Source organism: Macrobrachium nipponense, chromosome 1 (genome assembly GCF_015104395.2).
Source record: "Macrobrachium nipponense isolate FS-2020 chromosome 1, ASM1510439v2, whole genome shotgun sequence".
NCBI lineage: Eukaryota > Metazoa > Arthropoda > Malacostraca > Decapoda > Palaemonidae > Macrobrachium > Macrobrachium nipponense.
In genome coordinates, this window is record NC_087200.1 from 150,205,162 (window position 1) to 150,229,891 (window position 24,730).

Below are 24,730 nucleotides of genomic sequence, written 5' to 3' on the forward strand. Positions count from 1 at the left end.
GATGGAGGCCTGTGATCGACTTATCCACCTTGAATCGCTTCATCAGGAAGACACGGTTCAAGATGGAGACCCAGTGCTCGGTGTTGGCAGCTGTGAGGGAAGGCGACGTCATGATGTCGATAGACTTAAGGGACGCATACTTCCAAATCCGTTCATCCCACGTCCAAGAAGTTCCTTCGCTTCTCTCTGGCGGACAAGATCTTCGAGTTCAAAGTCTTGTGCTTTGGGCTGACGACAGCCCCTCAAATGTTCATAAGGGTCTTCTCTCTTGTGTCAAGTTGGGCCCATGCTCAGGGGATCCGTTTGCTGAGGTACCTCGATGATTGGTTAGTCTTGGCAGTTTCCAGGGAGAAGCTGCTACAGGACAGGGATCGTCTACTTTGGTTCTGTCTGGACCTGGGCATATTAGTCAACCAGGAAAAGTCGAGCCTCGTACCCACTCAAAAGATTCTCTACCTGGGCATGGTCATCGATACGACTGGCAAAAGTTTTCCCATCGGATCAGAGATTGGAGAAGTTGCGGGCTGTAGCATGCAACTTCCTGTCCAAGTCACATCAGTCAGCTCATCAGTGGCAGGTTCTTCTGGGAGTGTTATCTTCCCTGGAGAAGCTGGTCCCTCATGGGTGACTTCATCTTCGGTCTCTGCAATGGAGACTGAGAATTCTGGTCTCCGGCGGGGGACTCTTCCCTGTTTATGGTTCCTCTGTCTTTGGAGGTGAGAGAAGACCTTCGTTGGTGGTTGGACGACCAGAATCTGTTGAAGGGTGTCCCTCTGCGTTCTCTCCAACCTGACTTCCTTCTGTTCTCGGACACCTCCCTCTCAGGTTGGGGCGTGCACTTAGGCAGCCTCATCGCTTCAGGCATTTGGAGTTTGGAGGACAAGCAGCAACATATCAACGTCTTGAAGTTGAGGGTGGCTTTCCTGGGTCTGAAGGAGTTTCGGGGGAAGGTAGAGGGTTATTATGTCGTTCTCATGTCAGACAACACCACGGTGGTAACCAATATGAACAAACAGGGAGGCCTGGTTTCTCAGCAACTTCACGCCTTGACCGTCGAGCTTCACCAGTGGGCAATCAGCAATTCAGTAGAGCTCTCAGCCTGGTATATCCCAAGGAAACGGAACGTGGTCGCAGACAAACTCAGTCGCCGGGATCAGATTCTAGGCACAGAGTGGTCCTTTCATCAAGTGGTGGCAAACAAGCTTTTCCAGATTTGGGGGAGACCCATGCTGGACCTTTTCGTGACACACTACAACAGGAAGCTGGAGGTGTATGCCTTCCCTCCGTTTTGTTTGATCCGTCAGGTTCTGAACAGGCTGATGAGTTCACAGAGTCTCAGGATGACTTTGGTAGCCCCTCTGTGGCCTCGGGCAGAATGGTTTCCAGATCCGCTGTCGTTGTTGTCAGAGGTTCCGAGGGAGATTCCCCCTTGGCAGCATCTTCTGTGTCAACCCCATGTGGAAAGGTTCCACCAGTTAGAAGAATTCCTGTCTCTTCACGGTTGGAGGCTCCAAGCGAGAGGCTTTTCTCAGAGAACAACTGGGCACATGTCCAGCAGTCTTAGGAAGTCAACCTCCGCAGTTTACCAAGGCAAATGGGCGATCTACTGTGCTTGGTGTTGTAAACGGGGTTTTTCTCCACTCATGACCTCTATTCAGCGAATAGCAGACATTTTAACATTCCTCAGAGATGAGAAACGTTTGTCCGTTTCTGCTATTAGAGGCTACAGGGCGGCACTGAGTTTGGTGCTACGCCTTAAGGGTATCAACATCTCTTCCTGGGAACTTTCCCTGCTAGTTAAGGGGTTTGAGCAGTCGAGTCCTAGAGAGCTCAAGCCTCCAACGTGGGATGTTTCCTGGGTGCTTAAGAGCTTAACTAAGAGTCCATATGAGCCCTTGCGTCACTCATCGGACAGGAACCTGATGCTCAAGAGTGTTTTCCTTTTGGCTTTGGCATCTTCCAAGAGGGTAGGAGAGCTCCACGGTCTGAGTTATGAGGTGAAGCACACCAGGGGTTGGAAGTCGGTGTCCTTCGAATTTGTCCTGGAATTCATGGCCAAGACCCAAAATCCCTCGGTGCATGATGACAGGTTCACTTCGTTTTCCATTCCATCACTGTCTGACTTTGTGGGTGGTGATGCTCAAGAGCTTTTGTTGTGCCCTATCTGGGCCCTGCGTTGCTATCTTAAAAGGACTTGGCACCTTAGACCAGGCTGCCGCAGACTTTTTGTTAGCACAGGCCACAAAGAAAGAGGTGTCTAAGAATACTATCTCTTTTTGGATACGGGAACCCATCAGACTGGCAGACTTGACTCTTGATGATTCCACCACCACGTCTGTGCCAGCTAGAGCACATGAGGTTAGGGGTATTGGTCCCTCTCTGGCTTTCAAAAAGAACTTGGCTGTACATAGAGTGCTGAGCGCTGGAACTTGGTTACACCAGTCCACATTCACCTCCTTCTATCTTAAGGATGTTGCCCACAGATCTATGGACACGTTTTCCCTGGGTCCTATGGTGGCTGCCCAACAGGCTGTGTAACTCATAGTTGCCCTTAACAGGGCACCTTTGTATATTACCTAAGATGATTGTGTGGATGAGAGCATGAGTGAGTTGGCTGGACTCCTTCTTTCTCTTGTACCTTTCCTTCTTCCTTCGGGAGGTTTAAGGAGGAGTCGGGAGTAATACAAACCCTAGTGTCTTGGTTTGTTATTGGACAGTCAAAGTTTCTCTTTGGTTCCCTATACAATGGTTATCCTATATATCATTGTACGTCACTCAGGTTCTGAGTGGTTAGATATCAGTTTATCTAGCTTCTCAACGGGCTTCAGTCCCTCTCCAAGAACTAATTCTTTTGAGAGCTGGTCTAGGATGTCTTATACCTCCTTCCAAGTATGAGTGTCTATCCTATTGTTAAGACCGAAAGTTTGTTCGCGTATGAACAAATGACAAATTTTCTAAGACAATTGGTATATTTCATAGCTACAAACCTGAGGTCTTAACGTTATACTGCCCACCTCTAGCCGCCCCTTTATTTGTTAAGTCATCCTGAGTTGGGAAGACTGGCGTAGATGCATGGTCCTTGACCACTCTTCACCCGATCTACGCATGTGTTGCCAGATATCACAAGATTTCTTGCTTTCATCTGCTTTTTAACCAGATCCAGCTAGGAGCTAGAAATTATCCTATTGTTAAGACTTCAGGTTTGTAGCTATGAAAAATACATATTGTCTTAGAAATTTGTCATATTTCCATAAGAGGGAAGACCATATACATTCAATCCATGTAGGTCTGCTGGTCCATTCTCTGGTAATTAATCCAGTCAACAGGGTGAATTTCGATTCATTAAATAAACGATCGTGAGATAATTCATTTCACTTCGTTATCAATAGTTCAATTCAGGTTTCCTTTTTCGCTGGGGTTTTCCAATATCTGTTACAAGAGCGCAGTCTAAAGCGTCACCACTGAACGGAGTGGCCACGTCCTCACTCTACCAGGTTTCGGCAAACTGAAGTAAATCCGAACGTCTATGGGCAGCGCAGATGCCGGAGATAGAACGGAACCTGATCCATCAGTCGTATCGTCTATGGGGGCCTTTAGAGCTGCCTTCCTCTTTCTAGCCTTAACTACTTTATCTGCAAGAGAAATACACACCCTCCATTTCCCTTCATCCCATCCATGACCCTCAGGACATCATGACTCTCTTACAGTCTTAACTGTGAACCAAGACATTTAGTAAAGCTAGTATGTGAGTCATAGATCTCTTTAACTAGGCAAGTTCTACACCCATCGGCACAAAACCTAACTCCAGATGAACTAGAATCTGACAAGGCAGCAAAAACTATTCTAAAGCTCTAAGCTAAATGAAAACAAAGCCACCCTGAATAGAGTACATCAACGAATTACAGGAAAGTGAATAAACCATCCAACAGATGATGAAGATATCTGCATATAACCACCAATGTCAACCAGGAGCAAACAGAAAGCGAATTGGTTGGTGTGGTGTTGTCACCTGAGGACTGGAAGTGGGTGGTTACTTGTCACCTACACTAGCAATGGGGGCTCCACTGTGAAATGACATTTTTATAATAATATAAAGTTTCACTTATACTTACCCGGTGGTTACATATAGCTGTCGTCTCCTGACGTCACGGCAGAATTTGAAATTCGTGGCAGTGCTAATGGTTTGACAGGTGATCCCTCTACTCCCGCCCTCGACAGGGTACCAGGAATCATTCCAGCAATATGTCAGAAGTTTCATGCCTACCTGTCCATATGAGGGGAGGAGGGCGGGTCTTCGTTATGTAACCACCGGGTAAGCATAAGTGAAACTTTATATTATTATAAAAATGTCATTTTCACTTATACAACTTCCCCGGTGGTTACATATAGCTGATTGACACATTTAGGTGGTGGGACTATGGCAGCTAAAATAACAACTGTTGGAATTATCCGAAGATATAGGTTCCTTACCTTTAAAGACTGCTGACTCAGTGGTTACTGCCTCTGTAGTCTGCTGGCCTTTATTGTACCAACAGGATATATGGATCCGTGTGCCGGACACAATAATAAGTACTTGCCGTTGAGGACGTGACCGTAATGGACAAGACTATAATGCCCCTGCTCAGGGCGCAGTACAAAGCACAAACAACACAATGAAATGAGGGATCACCACACCCGGATAAAAAATACACCAATACATTAAAAGACTGAAAGATACTCAAAAACCCCATGTATCTTCAGACAACCTTAAAACAAAAAACCACAGTCAAGGAGAAAAGTTAGTGAGGATGGGAGACATCCTTCTCTCCCTCATCCAATACCGTGTCAGTCACAATGAATGGCCCCAACATACTGCAATTTTCATATGTGGTTTGCAAATCCGTCAGATAGTGAGATGCAATGACAGAATTGCTTCTCCAATATGTAGATTTAATAATGTCTTTTAAAGACAGATTACGTCTAAACACCATAGACGTAGCCACTGCTCTTATTTCATGAGCTTTGACTCTAAGCACTTTGATATCTGAGTCCTGACATTGTTTGTGTGCCTCAGCAATCAAATTCCTTAAAAAGAAGGAGAGCGCATTCTTAGAAAGAGGACGAGAAGGATCCTTCACTGAACACCACAGGTTATCACTCTTACCTCTTATACCTTTGGTTCTTTGCACATAATGTCTAAGTGCTCTCACTGGGCAGAGAAGACATTCAGGCTCATTAGGCCCCACCAGATCCAAAATGTTCTTTATAGAGAAAGAACGAGGCCAAGGATGGGAGAAATTTTCATTCTTAGCCAAAAAAACCCAGCATTGATGAGCAAATGGCCTTTCCCTTAGAAAACCCAACTCTCTTATCAATAGCATGGAGCTCACTGATCCTTCTAGCTGATGCTAAAGCACAAAGAAAAAGAGTCTTCCTAGTCAGATCTCTAAAAGAACTAGAGGAGATCGGCTCGAATTTGTCAGACATCAGCCATTTCAGAACTACATCCAGGTTCCAAGCTACTGTTCTTGACTCCTTTACCTTGGATGTATCAAAGGAACGAATCAGGTCTGAGAGATCTTGATTATTAGAAATGTCTAATCCTCGATGTCTGAACACTGAAGACAACATAGCTCTATAACCCCTAATCGTCTGGGTAGAAAGCTTCTTAGTCTCATGAAGAAAAAGAAGGAAGTTAGCTAACTGAGCTATAGAGGTCTTAGAAGACGAAATTCCTTCTTTTTTGCACCAAGCTCTGAACTGGACCCACTTGGCTTGGTACACTCGATCAGAGGATTCTCTTCTGGGTCTAGCAATAGCTCTTGAAGCTCTCTTTGAAAATCCTCTCTTTCTGAGGAGATGCTCGACAGTCTGAAGGCGACTAGTCGAAGAGCGGACAAGATGTGATGGAACCTCAGAAAGTAGATCTCTCCTTAATGGCAACTCTCTCTGAAAGTCTGTCAACAGCTGCAACAGGTCCGGAAACCATTCCCTGGCTGGCCAAAAGGGGGCTATCAGAGTCATCCTTACATTCTGATGACCTCTGAACTTTGTCAGAACTAGTCTTAACATCTTGAATGGAGGAAAGGCGTAAAGATCTAGATTTGACCAGTCCAGAAGCATGGCATCCACTGCAAACGCCTCTTCGTCTGGAACTGGGGAGCAATACAGTGGCAGACGAGCCGTCTTGTACGTGGCGAAGAGATCCAAAAGAGGACATCCCCAAATTTCCCAAAGTTTCTTGCATATTTGAGGATGTAGAGTCCACTCCTTGGAGAGGACTTGTCCTCTTCTGCTGAGAATGGCCGCCTTTACATTCTTCGAGCCTTGAATAAATCTTGTGCTCAAAACAACCTTGTTCTCTTTCGCCCAAATGAGCAGGTCTCTCGCTGCCTCACACAGAGGGAATGAGTGTGTCCCCCCCTGTTTTTTGAAGTAAGAGAGAGCCGTGGTGTTGTCTGCTTGAACCAGCACTACTTTCCCTCTTACATCTGTCTGGAAGTACATTAGAGCAAAATGAATCGCCTTTAGCTCTTTCAGATTTATGTCCCAGCTTTCCTAATGACTCTGCCAAAGGCCCGACACTTCCTTTTTCCCCAGAGTGGCTCCCCACCCTTTGTCCGATGCGTCTGAAAAGAGCGTAAGGTTGGGGCTCAACTGGCTTAGGGACAAGCCCTCCTCTAGTCTTCCTTCTGACTTCCACCAAAGGAGGTCCTGCTTGATCCCTTCCGAGATGGGGAAAACAAAGGAGTCTGGGAACTTCTTCATTTGCCACTTCTGTTTCAAGTAAAATTGAAGTGGTCTCATGTTGAGCCTGCCCAGACTTACAAATTGCTCTATCGAGGCCAAGGTTCCTAACAGGCTCATCCATTGTTTCGCCGAGCAAGTTTGTCTGAAGAGAAAATCGTCTATCTTGTTCAGGCAAGAGTCGATCCTTCGACGAGACGGAAAAGCCTGAAAAAGAACTGAATTCAGTCTCACTCCTAAATAAACTATCTCCTGAGAGGGAATGAGACACGACTTGTCTTTGTTGACTAACAATCCCAGGCTGTCTGCCAACCTTAAAGTCTTTTGTAAGTCCTCCACACACTTCTGTCTGGAACTTGCCCTGAGAAGCCAATCGTCCAGATACATGGAGATCCGTATCCCGTCCAGATGAAGCTACTTTGCTACTGACGACAGAACTCTGGTGAACACTTGTGGAGCTGTCGACAGGCCGAAACAGAGGGCCCTGAACTGATAAATCCGACCCTGGAATACGAATCTCAGGAATCTCCTCGATTCCGAATGAATCGGAATATGAAAGTAGGCGTCCTGAAGGTCTATGGAAACCATCCAGTCTCCGGATGAAGAGCTGCTAATACCGACTGGGTCGTTTCCATAGAAACTTTGTATTCAGGACAAAAACGTTCAGGGCGCTCACGTCCAACACCGGTCTCCAACCCCCCGAGGCCTTCTTTACCAGGAAAAGGCGATTGTAAAATCCTGGTTCCTCAGGAGCGTCCACTAACTCTATGGCCCTCTTTGCCAGTAAAGCAAGAACTTCTTGATGGAGGGCGGCAAATTTTTCGGAGTTCTCCGAGTAAGCGGATAAATCCACAGGAAATTCTGTGAGAGGGGGGTGCTTGCTGAACGGAATGGTGTAACCTTCTTTCAGGACCTCAACCGTCCAAGGATCCACTCCGAGGTGAAACCAGGTCTGCCAGAAAAGGTGTAATCTGGCTCCTACTGCTGTGTGGAGGACTATGAGCCTACTTCTTGATGGAAGAGGGAGTGGTTTTAGACGAGGCTCTACCTCTCCCCCGAAACCTAGAGAAAGATCTAACGGAAGCTCTACCTCGAAATGGTTTAGGGGCTTCTGTGGTGGAGGCACTACGAGATGCAGAAAATACCGGAGCAATCTTCCTGGGCTTCTTCACTGACTGCGATAAGAGATCCTGAGTCGCTTTCTGTGTCAAGGACTGAGTGATCTCGTTCACAATATCTTGTGGAAAAAGGTGCTTCTTGTCCAAAGGAAAGAAGAGCAAGGCGGACTTCTGGTTCGATGAGACCCCTTTCGACAAGAAGGAGCACCAAATCTGTCTCTTCTTCAACACTCCAGAGGCGAAAATGGCAGCGAGCTCTGAAGCTCCATCACAGATGCCCTTATCAATACAATCAAGTACAGAGGCAAAATCCTTCAACTGCTCCTCCGAAAGCCCAAATGATTTGACTTTCCCGGCCAGAGAAGCAATGGCCCAATCCAGCAAGCTAACAACTTCAAAAACAAGGAAAACACTCTTGCAAAGATGATCCAGCTCACTTGCCGAAAAGAAAATCTTAGCAGTATTAAGGGCTGATCTACGAGAAGAATCCACGAGACTAGAAAAATCTCCCTGTGCGGAGGCAGTCACACCCAGGGAAAATACTTCTCCAGTGTCATACCAGACACGGCTCCTTGACGAAAGTCTCGAAGGGGGAAGGCAGAAAACATTTTTCCCCTGTTCCCTCTTCTCCAAAAGCCAAGCGTTCACTTTCTTGATAGCCTTCTTAGCCGAAATCGAGAGGACCAGACGCGTGAAGGAGGACGCGGAGTCAGGCTTACTATCCTTTTTCCACTGCGAACCAGGAGAAACTGGAACGGAAGGCGCAAAAGAATCTCCAAAGTTGTCGACAAAAATCGTATAAGTTGCTTGTACCCCAACAAATGCTTGTCTTTTTCTGTAACTACTTCTTCTTCTTCCACATCCGAAGCTTCCTTCGAAGAAACTGGGGAACATTCCATCTGAAGAGGATTCCTGTTCGGCGGAGTCACACAATAATGCACCCGAGGCGGCTGCGAGAGGGCAGGAGAAGACGTCTGCGCCTGTACTGAAGCGAATCCGAGTGGCTGAGCTGGCGCCCGAGTGAGAGCCTGACGTGGCGCCAGAGAAGGAGTCAGGAAAGGAGCCTGACCTGGCGCCTAAAGCGGCGTATGAAGAGGAGTCACATGGAGAGTCTGAACAGGCGCCTGGACTGAGGCCGAAACGTGAGACTGAATGGAAGCCTGAAGAGGAGTCTGAAGAGGAGCCTGTGAAGAGGACTGCACAGGAGCCTGCGGAAGCTGCAAGGTGGCCGGGAGCACATTCGGGGAAGAAAGAGACTTGCCAAAAAGCTCCAAAATACCGCCTAACTTGGCATTCATCTGGTCTTAAACCGAAAGCTGAGGATCCACCAACGTAGAAGGCGCGGGAGGAGTAGAAGGATGAGCCACAAACGCATCTGGAACCTCAGGAGTTACTGCTTGAGGAGGCTCTGGGGAAGGCTCTGAAGGCGTGCGAGCGTCCGGCTTCTCTAATTCTATGAGAGAAGGACGATAAACTGAAACAGCCGGTGAAAAAGCTTCAGGTTCCTCCCAAAAACTACAGGAAGGCTCGGCAGCCGCCACCTTCTTGGGAACCGCGGCAGGCGAAACATCGCGAGACCTCTTCAGCGGTCTAGAAGTCTTATGACACCAGCCTCTATGAGAGGAGACTTCTGAACTCGAGTCGCTTGACGAAAAACACTTCCTCGCAACACCTTTCCAATGGTGGGTGACAGCATCCTGGGATACGGCTACAGGATTGCTTGAGGGGGCGACTGCACGGGAGCAGGTCCCGCTCGCCTCCCTTCGGTTTTTGGCATGCCTCCTCCCAGGATCTGGGGAGTTTGACAGGGGCCTGGACCTAGGAGAACGAACGGGCCGAACAGCCACCTCCTCCACTGCACTAGCACTTGTCACATTTAAGTACCACTTCTTACACTGTCTCACCCATTTTCTGCATAGTGGTGAGGAAAGAGACAAATTTCGAGTCCATATCGGCTCGTAATACTGACACGGGATCGGGATCGGGATCGGGAGATACAGAATCGAGGGCAGGAGAAACAACTACGGGGTTAATAGGATCAGAATTAACAGAATTCAGAGGAATATCCTGGCTACTCACTGACTTAGAAGTAGATCTCAGTGAAGCCTTTCTGATTCTATCTTTTTCTAACTTTCTCATATACTTTTCCAAAGCCTTCCACTCCTGAGATGTTAGAGACTTACACTCTTCACACGTATTCTCAAAAGAACATTCACGTCCCCTACAGCTAACACAAGTAGAATGAGGATCAAGTTAAGCTTTAAGAAGTCTAGTCTTACACCCACTACTACACACCCTATACTGAATAGAGCCGTAGTCAGACATCGTGACAAAACAAAATTAATTCGTAAAACGGACAACAATTCTTCAAAACCAAAAAAATTCTAGCGCTGCTAGCAAAAAGATCAGAAAACTCAAGGTACATCACCAAGAGAAAAACCAAGATGATCAATTCAAAATTCCAACCAGCAGAGGAACCGTGTTATCGGTTCCGACGGCAGGAAACTTCTGCCATATTGCTGGAATGGTTCCTGGTACCCAGTAGAGGGCGGGAGTAGAGGGATCACCTGTCAAACCATTAGCGCTGCCGCGAATTTCAAATTCTGCCGTGACGTCAGGAGACGACAGCTATATGTAACCACCGGGGAAGTTGTATAAGTGAAAATTTGAATTTTAGTCTATTGCAGTATGGAACCTACAGCTATATAATTGCTAGGCAGGACACTGAAATAAATCTGGTTTATTACTTGGGCAAAGCTCAAAAATCTGTTTCTTTCCCCAGGATTACACAAGTTTTTCTCTCTAATTTTTATCAATTTTTCTCACAATATTACAGGTTACAGCATTTTCTGACTTACGGAACACCACTGGAATGGAACACCTGCCATAACCTGGGAACTGCCTAATTGTTTCTGTTGCAGAGAAAGATGTTTATAGGGATACATTTTAATCCACCCTTCCTTGATCTAACCTATAGTAATGTAGGGAGTTGCATCACATATAGCCTGAGAAGGCTATATGTGATGCAACACATTACATAGAGGAACTCCAGCAAATATTCATTTATCAATAAATAGGCCAACACACAACAAGTTATATATTGTGCATGTTATCATAATTCTATGCTATATCTAATGGAAGTGGCATAAGGAGAAGTTGCTCATATAAAATATAAAAAAATTAATATAAAAATAATGTAAGGATTATAAGCTCTGTAAAATGATGCCCAAAAATAGTTATCAACAAAATTTTTTGGAAGGGAAAATATAAAAGATAAAATTCAAGGGCATACCATTGCATATATAATAGGTGCTCTTGGAGGATCCCTTGTAAAAGTAAGGTTACTTAGTGGTGCTGAAGCTGACACATCAATATTATACATAGGCTGGTTATCAGCAGATGTGGTCACTGCGTAAATAGATGCATAAATTTCTTGAAAAATAACTGGCCTTGAACAATTAACTAGGTAAATTCCATTCTGAAATAAGAGAAAAGAGAGTGTGTATATAAGTATATTTTCCCTGCATGCATGAAGTTACTCTGTTCACAAATATTAAGCCTTAAATATTCATCTTCGAATTCACTATACCTTGGAAATATCCAAAAGCAATAAGGAAATTACAACTGATTCATTTCTGTTCCATCTAGGATTTGCACAACAGCAAACAGTGACCATCCTGATGGACATATAGTTAGGTATATACAAATATATACAGCGCTCCCCCACTGGATAGGTTCCTGCAGGAATGCAAAATCCCCTCTAAAAATGCTTATAACAGTTCATTTTAAAAGTTCTCTGAATAATTTAATAGTCTAAACAAAAATATACCTTAAATTATTATACTAAAACAATTTAATATTAGTTCCAACATAAAATCAACCCAAGCCACCATCCCAAAACACCCAGTGTCATCTTAGATTAGTACTCTTTTACAACTGTTACTCTTGGGTATATAAGCCTGTGAGGACTGAGTAAGACGAGAAGAGAGAGCGAACTAACTTTATTAGGTTGTTTTTGATTAATTGATTGACTGATTGTGTCTATCAAACCTGGCGTCACAACACCTAGGTGAAATAGAAAAATTACAATTAAAATATATGTCTATTTTTGCTGCATGCATGAAGTTTCTGTTCACAAATATTTAAATAGAAAAATTTAAAATTAAAATAAATTTCACATATATATATATATATTATATTTTTTGACTGAGCTGACCTTGTGTCAGCACGGGCTCTTGCTCACCGAGCAGCCCGTAAGCTTTATTAGGTTGTTGTTGTTGTTTAAGCTGGCTTTATGCCAGCACGATCTCTTGCTCAAGAGCAGCCCGTAGGTTTTATTAGGCAAATGAGGCTGTACATAAGGTGGCGTGCGGACAGAAGCGTAGTGTCCGTCACGCATGCACGAACAAACATAAACAAAAAAGGACAGAGGCCCCGCTGTGAAGTGTTTCTTCACAGACGAAAATACATGAATAATATTACGTAGAGGGAACGGATTTCAGACATATATGAATACATCAAAAGAAAGAGCATAAAATGCTCTACATTTTAGCTCCAGGAAGAAAAGAGAGGACATATGGATATACAGATTTTTACAATGGAAGGGCTAACATTCGCCCACATGTCATCCTTACAAGCCCCCTAAAATACTCATTTTAAAATATTAACATTAATGTAAACACAGCAAAATATCTATAAAATGTTTAATATAAATTAAATAAATTTTTAACCATTTTCTTTCATAGTATTGAAGTCGTTTCGTTTTCATTAAAATCATCACTACGTACTTCGCTTTTTCCATGGAGCAACACTATTTATTCACCGATTACTTTTTCATAAATTGTGTTCGTGACTAAATACATATTTTTATGATAAAAATTATTTACAGTAGACTCATGCTGTAATACTGTATCTGTTAAGCTTACTCCCGGATGGGCCCCATAATGAGCATAACAGATTTAAAATTCTCTCTCTCTCTCTCTCTCTCTCTCTCTCTCTCTCTCTCTTCTCTCTCTCTCTCTCTCTCTCTCTCTCTCTCAGGGCAATGTATGATGTATTGGAAATGATAGTAGTGTTTTTGGATGCTAGAACAAACTGTACAATAACTAAAATATTCACCAATCATTTTCACTTTATTTTCCAGTCTGATTTTACTAAAATGCAAAAAAAAAGCAGACTGGAAAATAAAATGAAAATAATTAGCAAACATTTTAGATACTACAGTATGCACTGCCGTAAAAAAACCTTTATAGTAACATCACTTAAAATACATCTTGAATTACCATAAAAGAGAAAGAGAATCAACAACTTGTTATGCTTGATCTGGGGCCCATCCCGGAATGAGCTTAACTCCTACAGAAGTGGCCAACAGTTTAAGTGCACTGTAAATAATTTATATCATAAAAATCTGTATCTAGTCATGAACACAATATGAAAAATACAGTAGTCAGTGAATAAATAGTGCTGCTCAACGAAAAAAAGCAAATTAATGATCATTTTTTAGATATGGTACAAAGAAAACTTTTGTGAATTGGGTTAAGTTTCTTTGGAAAAGTGAAAGATATGTTCCATAAAAATCCAACACAAAATGAAGCACAGAAAAGTAAAGCGTGAAAAAGTGGGATACAGTGTTAGAATATTAAACTTTTATTTATGATGCATTGATAATGTTGATTATACGCTTGGGTGCAGTCATTTGTTTTTACCCATAATTCTTGCGTTATGATGTGCGTGGCATGACGCCGCTTTTGAAAGTAGTGTAACCGGCAAGTTGACCGCCGAAGGTACTCTGTACTGCTGTATCTCCCACATTCTCCATTAAAGTGACTCATTTATGAAGTGATTGCTTATTTAACAACCCACCATCATGTCCTCGTTGGTCACAGGTTATGGGCCCAGCTCAAGCAAGAGGAACTTGTATTTTGATGGTGATGAGGAGAAATATGAGATGTGGGAGATAAAATTTCTAGCTCATCTGAGACTTCGAAAGCTTATCCTAGACGAAAGTGAAGATCGAACTTCAGCAGAATTCATCGACAAAAATGCTGACATTTTTGCTGAGATCGTTCAAGTTCTAGATGACAAGAGCCTCCAATTAATAATGAGAGATGCAGTCAACGATGGAAGAAAGGCATTAGTGATTCTACGGGAACATTACCAAGGTACAGGCAAACCAAGAATCATCTCCCTCTACACGGAGCTGACGTCACTGAAAAATGAGAGGGGAAGAATGTGTGACAGATTATTTTCTTCGAGCTGAGACAACTTCTACTTCGTTAAAGTCAGCTGGTGAGACGATCAGCGACAGCCTTCTTATTGCTATGGTATTGAAGGGTCTTCCAGAGGAATTTACTCCATTTAATACTGTTGTTATGCAGAAGGATAGTGAGCCTACGTTTCTGGAATTCAAGTCTTTGCTACGGAGTTATGAAGAAAGCCTGAGGAGTCGAGAGGCACATAGGCCTAATGTAATGAGTGAGAACGTCCTTAAGGTGAATTATAAAAATCATGATTTTCAGTGTGGTGGGTCTGCCAGTGGCTCATCAGTAAGGTGTTACTCATGTGGTAAGCCTGGACATAAGTCTTTCGAGTGTAGGTTGAAGAAAGACAGAGGTAAGTGGTGCAAAGAATGCAAAACCATTACACACAATTTTGATGAATGTAGAAAGGCTAATAGGCCTGCTAGATTTTCTAGTGCAACTGTGAATGTTTGTAAGCCTGATCCACTAATAATTATAGTGAAAAAGAATGGTGTTTCAAAATAAGTTGCTCTGTTGATAACATATCTACAGATGTATGTAATGTTTTTGTTGATTGTGGTGCTACTACCCACATCATTACTGATAAATCCAAGTTTAAGTGTTTTGATGAAGACTTTGATGAATCAAAACATATGGTTGAACTTGCAGATGGTGCAAGATGCAAGAATATTGTTAAAGGCAAAGGTAAAGCTAAAATTGTACTTTATGATACAAATGGTATAAAACAAAATGTTGTTCTTGATAATGCCTTGTATATTCCTACTTTTAAGCAGAATATATTTTCTGTACAATCAGCTGTTAGTAAAGGAGCTACAGTAAGCTTTAATCCTAATCATTCTGAGTTGATAAGCTCAAATGGTGTCTTTTGAAATAAATAAGAAAGGTAAGCTGTATTATCTAAATAATGTAAGCTCATGTAAATCTCGTTCACTAGAGGAGTGGCATAAGGTTTTGGGACACTGCAATGTTAAAGACATTTTGAAGTTAGAAGATAAAGCTGAAGGTATGAAAATTAGTGACAAAAGTAATTTTGATTGCAAAACTTGTCATGAAGGTAAAATGCATTTATCTAGGAACAGATTACCAGATGAGAGAGCAAAGAGTAAATGGTATTTGTACATTGTGATCTTGCTGGACCAATGAGTATTGAATCAAGGGAAAAATCTAAATATTGTATTGTTTTTGTAGATGATTATTCAGGATCTGTTTTTGTTTATTTCTTGAAACAGAAAAGTGATGCACTTAATGCTACTAAGAGATTCCTTGCAGATACTAGTTCTTATGGTGTTGTTAAAAGATTAAGGTGTGATAATGGAGGAGAATTTACTTCTTCAGAATTTAAAGAATTTCTGGTAAGTAATAAGATTAAACAAGAATTTTCTTCACCAAATTCACCACACCAAAATGGTACTGCTGAGAGAATGTGGCGTACATTGTTTGAAATGGCTAGATGTCTCTTAATTGAAGCAAAGCTACCAAAATTCATGTGGAATTATGCTGTTAGGGCAGCTGTTCATATAAGGAATAGATGCTACAATTCTAGACTAGATAAAACTCCATATGAAGTGTTAATGTCTAAGAAGCCTAAGCTTGAAAATATGCATATTTTTGGTTCCCTGTGTTACGCTTATGTAGAAAAAAAAGCTAAGTTTGACCCAAGATGTGAAAAGGGAATATTTGTTGGCTATGATTCATGCAGTCCTGCTTATATTGTATATTTATCCAGGAACTGACAGTTGAGAAAGGTTAGGTTAGTACATTTTACTGATAAATTCAATTTTAATAAATCCCAATGTCTAAAGGAAGGTGGTGAATCAGAAGATAGTGAATCGGATTCTGATAATGAAAATGTCATTTGCAATGAAAAGAAAACTGTTAATGATAATCAAAGTGATCCTGTTTCTAAACCTATCCTTGTTGAAGATGAGCATAGTGAAATTAATGCAGATTTGACTGAAACTGAAAGGGAAGGTGAGTCCCGTTATCCAAGTAGGGAGCGAACTGCTCCCAAATATCTTGAAGAATATGTTGATTTACTGGGCTATTCTGTTCATTATTGTTGTAACTGAAATTCCTGAAAGCTATAGAGAGGCATTAAATTCACATGTGGCACACAAATGGAAAGCTGCAATGGATGATGAGATTCAATCTTTAAGAGATAACAATACTTATGAATTGTGTAGTTTACCAAACAACCGTTGTATTGTAGGTGGATGATGGGTATATGCCATTAAAGAAGGGTTAAATAGTGAAGAGCAATATAAAGCTCGCTATGTTGCAAAAGGGTATTCTCAAATTGAAGGTGTTGATTATACTGATACTTTTTCTCCTACTGTGCGTATGACCTCAATTAGAATGCTTATGCAATTGGCAGTACAACATGATTTAATTGTGCATTGTATGGATTTTAAAACTGCCTATCTTAATTCTGATATTGATTGTGAAATATTTGTTCAACAGCCTGAAGGTTACAATGAAACTGGTAGTAATAAAGAACAATTGGTTTGGAAACTGAATAAATCTCTGTATGGTTTAAAGCAATTGGGAAGAAATTGGAATAATATGCTCCATGATTTCTTAATTCAAAATCATTTTGAGCAGTCATTAAGTGATCATTGCGGTGTATGTCAATAAAAGACATAACTCACATGTAATTATTTTGGTTTGGGTTGATGATATGATCATTGCCAGTAGTAATGAGAAAGCTCTGTTTGACACTAAACGTGTATTATTTCATAGATTTAAGATGAAAGATTTAGGGAAACTCATGGTTTTTGGGTATTGAGTTTGTTTTTGATTACCATGATGCATATATTTGTTTGTAGTAATTTGCAGATTGATGAGAATAAAAGTTTATGAGGGGGTGTTAGAATATTAAACTTTTATTTATGATGCATTGATAATGTTGATTATACGCTTGGGTGCAGTCATTTGTTTTTACCCATAATTCTTGCGTTATGATGTGCGTGGCATGACGCCGCTTTTGAAAGTAGTGTAACCGGCAAGTTGACCGCCCGAAGGTACTCTGTACTGCTGTATCTCCACATTCTCCATTAAAGTGACTCATTTATGAAGTGATTGCTTATTTAATAACCCACCATCATGTCCTCGTTGGTCATATACAGTAAATTATATATTATATATATATATATATATATATATATATATATATATATATATGATATATATATCTATATATATGTATATATATTAATGGTATTATATATATATATATATAATATATATGTACATGTGATTACATAATAAAAATATGGAATAACATTCCATATATATAAAAGACTAAAACTAAAGAGGTCAACCAGATTGCTTGCAGGAATGTGATCAGACCAGAGACGATAAAGTATGTAGGCTAAGATGACATGCCGTCATCTGTGGTCATTCATTTGTTTATAAACTTTAGTCCAAGCTTCCTGCTTGAGACAAACACCGTGACCTATAGCTCAAGCGGCCTACGTGATAAGTAACTATGTCATCTGATTGTATGTTCGTATGTTCGAGCTACTGTCTGCTTCCTTTATGATTTGTAACCAAGATGGTAGGCAGAATAGAGTTAGCCATCATCATTGGCAGACCTGTACATCTTTACCTAAGCTTTATCATGTAGAACAGAATAGAATTAGCCATCATCATTGGCAGAAGCGATCAAGCCATCGTCATTAGAAGACCTGTACAATCCTACTTGATCTTCACCATGTAATCTCAGAGAATATAAGTATTTTTTGTACTTCGTGGTTTCTACTAGAACCTCACATCATTGCCGAATCATCATGAGTTTAACACATCGTCGTCATAACCAAAGAAGATAATACCGACTTCGTAAGTGATCTACAAACCCCAAGACACTCCAATGAATATGGAAGTGCAATACCAACCGACTTAGCGTAAGATTATCGCAAGTCTAACATTACCTCATAGGGCGCCTTATTATACGAGGCAACAGCCCTAATATATATATATATATATATATATATATATATATATATATATATATATATATATATATATATATATATATATATATATATATATATATATATATATATAATATATATATATATATATATATCTATATATATATATATATATATATATATATATATATCTAGGACAATGACACAGAAGCCAATGTATCATTCAAAAGGTCAGAAAAAGGAAGACATCAGTGGCAATGCTCCATATTTTCTGTGATATTTCAAGGTCCTGTCCCATCTTCAAACTAAAATTACAAGAAATTCAGATAAAAACATCTTTAGATACGTATATATATATATATATATATATATATATATGTATATATATATATATATAAGATATATATATATATATATATATACATAATATATATTATATAATATATATATATATATATATATATTATACATATATATATATATATATATCTATAATATATATATATATATTATATAATATACATATATATATATATATATAATATATATATATATATAATATATAATACATTAAATATATATATATATAGATATATATATAGATATATATATATATATATATATATAATTATAATAATATATATAATATATGTAAGACATTTAGGGTTTTTGATTAATTAATATATTGTTCGTGCATTCTCTGTAACCTGTGGAATGTGGAGGACAGGGCAGAGTAATGACCTGAGGGTAGCTGATGAATGAGATTCTAGGGGATGGCGTGAGATAAAAATGCTTGGTTCAGGAAGTCAATGTACGACAGTTTATGAACTCTTTTCAAAGTGCCTTTGTGAAACTAGATGCAGCTAGAACCGCGAGGCGCTAGCGAACTGTGTGTTCGTATGTGCGTGTGCGCCTCTTCTATTCATAATGTATCACTAGCCAAGTCTATGGGAAGAATTGCACAGACATTCGGGGGAGGAAGGCGAAGCCATGATGGCAGATGCCAAAGTGTTTTTATTTATCAGTGAGTGATATTCCGGTTGGGAATGGGTAAGTGTTACCTTTACTTTAGCCAAAGGGATGGCTTGTTTGATATCTTGTAAGATGTTCCATTTTATTAACTTTGTCTTTAAACTTGTGTGTGTACTTACCGAGATGTGTTCTGTATCTTTGAACAGACGGACCTGGATTTCGGGGGACAGAGTTCCCAGGGAGAGGTGTGGACTTTTGGGTGACTTGACAATGTTAGTCTGTAAGACTGGATTACTTAGTTAATTGATTTAGTTATTCTTGTAAATAAACGTTATGTTATGATGCAACTCTCTCATTTTCATTACCTGTTAGAATGGAGAGAAAGAGGTGGAGAGAGAGAGAGAGATGGGGTGATTGCCGGGAGAGAGAGAGAGAGAGAGAGAGAGAGAGAGAGAGAGAGAGAGAGAGAGAGAGAGAGCGAGCCTGTGTGTGTAATGGAGTTATGGGGTCTGCCTTCCGTTTCGTGTCCACGCTTACCTTATGAATACTGGAGGGATAATTCCCCCATGTTATAGTGGTGGCAGACGGTTAAGAGGGATATAGAAAGTCTTCTTTTTTTTTTTATTATGCCTAGGAACGCCAATGAAGAGATGGTTGGCCAGTTAGAAAAAAAGGGGTAGAGAAAATGTCCGTCCGTGAGATGGGGGGATGAGGAAAGAAAATTTCTATTAGGGTCATCAAATTTGCTCGTACCGAGATTCTTCAGGGCGGGAGTCGTGAGACAAGCAACTCAGTCTAGTTCATGAGTGAGTGTTGCTAGGGGTCATCTCACCGGTCGCGTTTGTATTGTGCCGACGAGATTTACGCATTTTTACGAAGAATTTCGAGTTCCTTTTGTTCCCATTATGGAGTGGTGAGTGTTAAACTATTGTTTTGAAGGAATGGGTTTTTGTTTAAATATTTCAGGGTTATGGGATTGGTTCAAGAGGTCAACAATTTTTCTTGTCTTTGCCCCATAGTGATGTGTTTTCTTTATTTGCACGTGTTTATAATAGACGTATGCATTCGTCTTTGTTTAAAACATAGGAGCGTATTTTTTTATGCATGTGAACTGTGCTTGGATAAGCATATTTGGCTTAGTGACACAGAGCGGCCACAATTTTACGGGCTCAGCACATTTCTGCAGAGAGGCGCCTTGCATTGCAAGGGGAGTATGGCCTGCCTCGGGGGATAGTAGCATGGAAGGTACCACTAGCCTCCCTCGAGAGATCGTGCAGGGATGGGGGATACTGCTGGTATGCCTCTGGCTGTTCTGCCGCTCGACTGAGGGGTTGTTCTCACGGGGGGGAGAAATTTTTTTTCTCAGTGTGGGTGAACTCCCCCTTTTCCTTTTTTTTTCTTTGTGTTGGGGTATGGATTTGGCCTTGACATTGAATGCTAAGATATCAGCTGACTGATTAGTATGATGAAGTGAAATGCCCGTAGAGTCTTTTTTTTTTAGAAAAGAAATTTTTTTTCTCCCTTGGATGAAGAGAAAAGGAAATAGAAAAGAGATTTTTTCTTTTCCGAAAATGCGGGGAAAAGTAGTTAACATGCACGGGATGTGTTATATGTTTCTTTGTGCCTTGAAAGACACAAATATAAGGGGGATACACAGATTATTTTTTTTTTATTGTGTTGGAGAAATTACTTTGAAATGCCGATGATTGGTGTTGTATCTGTGTTGTGTGGCAATGGTGTTATGTCATGGTGTTGCATGCTGGAGAAATTGTATGTCATAGGATTCAGCAATACTGTTGTATGCTATTTGAATTTCACCCTTACTTGAGATTTTTGCAAGAGAATTATTGCTATGGAGAGTTATTATTATTATTATTAATAATTGTTATACTTGAGATGTGTCACGGGAGGTTTGCCTAAGTATAATTATCATAACGGGAGAATTGTTTTACGAGAGATTTGAGATATTTCATGGGAGATTATTCAATAATTATTACAGATAATTATTCAGGGATAATTATTACAATGAATTAATGGGAGAAGTCTTGTGTTGATTATTTGTTAAGTTTTTGTAACTTTGGAGAATATTTCAGTGATTCACGGGGATGAGTTTTGCTGAATCTTGATGAATCTGACTGAATCTTGGTGAATTGTGTGAAATTTTGCTGAATTTTGTGCTGAATTTTTGGAGAATGGACAAGCATTAACATTGGTGATAATTTTTGTACTGATACTGATGATTTTGATGATAGCAATTTTTTTTTTTTTGGTGATTTTGTGATAATGATATTTCTGATACTGATTTTTTATATACTAATACGTGGGTGTTTTAATGCTGTCAAGGGAGGTGAAATCTTTTGTGATTATGGGAAGAACTAACAACACATTATTTATTTTTTTTTTTTTTTTATGAGTTCAGCAGATAATTGCTTGACATCTAGTGAGTTACGGGAGATAGTTAATGGTGCCGTTATTTTTGATTTTTCTTTTCTCCTTTTTTGGAAGTTAGCCATAGCTGACACAAGTTTTTTACCATGGGTGAATTTGAATTTGTTTTTCTCTCCAGTTAGTGTGAATATTGTCTCAGTTCATGACTTAGAGTCATTGTTCAGGAACGTGTTTTGTGTTTTTCAGCTATTAGATGCTGCACAAAGAGTTTTATGGGAGATTTTCTTGCATTTTTTGAATGCATACATAATGGCACTACATTTTTTCTCTGGATATTTGTGTTCCAGAAATTGTGAGTTTCTTGCACAATACCTTTGTTGTATTTGTGACGACTTTGTGAGAGATAGGAAACTTGGTTAAGTTTTCTAGTGGCTTATGGCGTAGTGCATATGGGGAAGTCTTTGCTTAGACACTGTGAGTTTGGAATTCTGTTATAATGACTTGTGGCACATTGGTGATTTTTTCTAGAATTTTCTAGACAGTTTTATTTGCCGAGTTTTTGCCCTTTTTTAGCAGTTATGCTAAATGGAGTGAGTTTTTATAGTTTTTACTATAACATTGAGTTATTCTCTGGAGAATTGGAGGTTAGAATTGAGATATAATTGAGATATTATTATTTTGGGGAGAATTGAGGTAATATATTTTTTGGAGTTATATGTTGGGGAGATAATTGGAGGTATTATATTATTTTGGAGTTAAATATTTGAGGGGAGAATAATACATGGGAGACAATTTTTTGGCCATTTTTTATTATTTGCCAATGTGATATGAGCTATGTTTAGTTCAATTATTTTGCAGCCATCTTTGTTGCAAATGGAGACACATATTTGGAGATTATGGGGCAATATTTGTGAGTGTGAGTTAGTTGCCTTGAGTGCACATTTTTGGAGATATATATTTTTTTGGAGCCTTGTTTTGTTCCACATGGAGTTATTGGGGAAATAGAGGTAAATAGTGTATTTGCGAAATAGAGGTGACTATTCTCTATTCTTGGAGTGGTGTCTTTTTTTTACTGACATGTGGCTATTGGAGAAATAAGGAGGAATAATATAAGGGGGTTGGTTATTAACCAAATGGAGGAATATTTTTTATAACCGGAGTGGTGTTATTATTGATATGATGTCTCATAATGGAGTTGGAATTAATCTTGGGCGGGTGACCCTCTTTTTGTGGTTATGGAGTTTTTTTTTGAGCAAAGAGAAGATTTCTGTGGTTCTCTTTTTTGATTTCGTGACTATTTAGAGAGAAGTGGCATTACTGCATTACGAGTTATTTGGAGATGTGTGCATTTTTCATGTTCACAAGTGTGTTATTCTTGGAGAAATATAATTTGGGAAAAGTGATGTTGAGAGAATAAGTCTTCGAGACAAATTTTTGAACACATTAGTCGTATCCTGGAGTTAATTCTGTGAAATGTGTCAGTTAGACTTTTTTTTTCTTGAGAATTATGAGTTTCCAAAACTTATGTGTCTTACTAGACAATTTTGCGCTGTTGTTTGAGCATGCGTCCGCAGGCGATTTTTCTGCTGACAAGCGATGTGATGAGCCGTGTGCTGAGCGTGTGCTGATTCTTTTCCTCTGTGTGGTGATAGATCAGAATTTTTGCAATATCTGGAAATGTTGGCTATAGCATTTCACGAAAGCGCATGTGTGAGAGTTTGCTTTCTGGCAAATTCCATAACTTTACATGGAGCATTTCTGGGGATAAACGCGGGAGTTATGCATATTATCATGTATTAGTATTTTGTGATTGGGGAAATCTACTTGTGATTATCTTTTTTTTATTGTTTTTCTTCCTTTTCCTATGAGAGATATGATTTGGGGATTGAGCTTAAGTAGCATTTCTTTTTTGGACGGGAGATTTGTTTTTACCGGGAGGTGTAATTTTTCGAGGGTTGTTATTCACGTAATGGGAGTTTGACATTAAGTCTCATTGTGATTAATTATTGAGCAGTAAAGGGGTTTTTGCTGTTTAAAGTTGGAGATTTTTGCTGATTTTGTGGGAGTTTGAGAGAACATTTTTGGGTCTGGGTATGTTACGAGATACTTTTTTTCTTTTTTTCTTGGGCTTATTACGATTTTGTCTTCTCTTGTGAGCACATTCGAGTTCGAAATGTGAGTGCAGAATTCCGTGGAGTTGCTGTGATTTCTGAGTTGTGTGTGTGCTGATGTGCGAGTTTGGAGAATTGAGTTGGAGAACTTGATGTTTTTTTTCTTAGAGAGTTGTGATAATGACTTGTCATTTTTAGTAGTCATATTTAAGGGAGTTAATTGGGAGACGTTCAGTTAGTATTTCTGACCTTTTTGAGATCATTGTTTGATAGAAGTAGTATGTTTGGGTTAATTTTCTTAGATTGACCAAAGACTTGACTGACATACTAACACACACCCAAAAAGTCGTTCCCCGACGCCAGCAAGACGTCCACCAGCCGTGAAGAGAGGTTGCTGCCATGTTGTCCAGGGTGATTACAAGTATTTCCATGATGGGTGTTCGAGAGAATTCTACAGCGTGTTTTTTGGGGATCTACAAGAAGCCGTGAGAGTCTTCTACGATGAGGGAGGCATTCCGTCTTCCTACAGTTGCTACAGCCTGCTATAGCCTGTTGCTGTCTGTTCAGCTACTTGCAGACAAGCGAAGAGGGATATTCAAGAATCCTAATGCAGAAAATATGAGAGAAAATGCGTCTTGTGTTATTGGGAGATTAAAGCTTGATAAGACTTTATTTTATAATGCCAGAGACGTGCAGTTTTACTTATTTTATTTTAAGCCGGCCAGTGTTTTGTATTAAAGCAATTTTGCTAGGCGGAAGCTAGCATGTGTGCGAGGCCGAGCTATCTGTAAGACATAGGGTTTTGATTTTTAATAAATATATTGTTCGTGCATTCTCTGTAACCTGTGGAACGTGGAGGACAGGGCAGAGTAACGACCTGAGGGTAGCTGATGAATGAGATTCTAGGGGGTGGCGTGAGATAAAAATGCTTGGTTCAGGAAGTCAATGTACGACAGTTTATGAACTCTTTTCAAAGTGCCTTTGTGAAACTAGATGCAGCTAGAACCGCGAGGCGCTAGCGAACTGTGTGTTCGTATGTGCGTGTGCGCCTCTTCTATTCATAATGTATCACTAGCCAAGTCTATGGGAAGAATTGCACAGACATTCGGGGGAGGAAGGCGAAGCCATGATGGCAGATGCCAAAGTGTTTTATTTATCAGTGAGTGATATTCCGGTGGGAATGGGTAAGTGTTACCTTTACTTTAGCCAAAGGGATGGCTTGT

At 40.2% G+C, this 24,730-nt stretch overlaps 1 protein-coding gene across 1 annotated transcript in view; it reads right to left on the reverse strand.

Annotated features, from left to right (window-relative positions):
* Nucleotides 1–24,730, reverse strand: part of LOC135219756 (calcium-activated chloride channel regulator 4-like) — a 411,904-nt gene that overhangs the window by 150,483 nt on the left and 236,691 nt on the right. Inside the window, exon 6 of the mRNA XM_064256802.1 lies at nt 11,137–11,322. Within this exon, the coding sequence (XP_064112872.1) occupies nt 11,137–11,322 (186 nt within the window). The remainder of the gene's footprint in view (nt 1–11,136; nt 11,323–24,730) is intronic.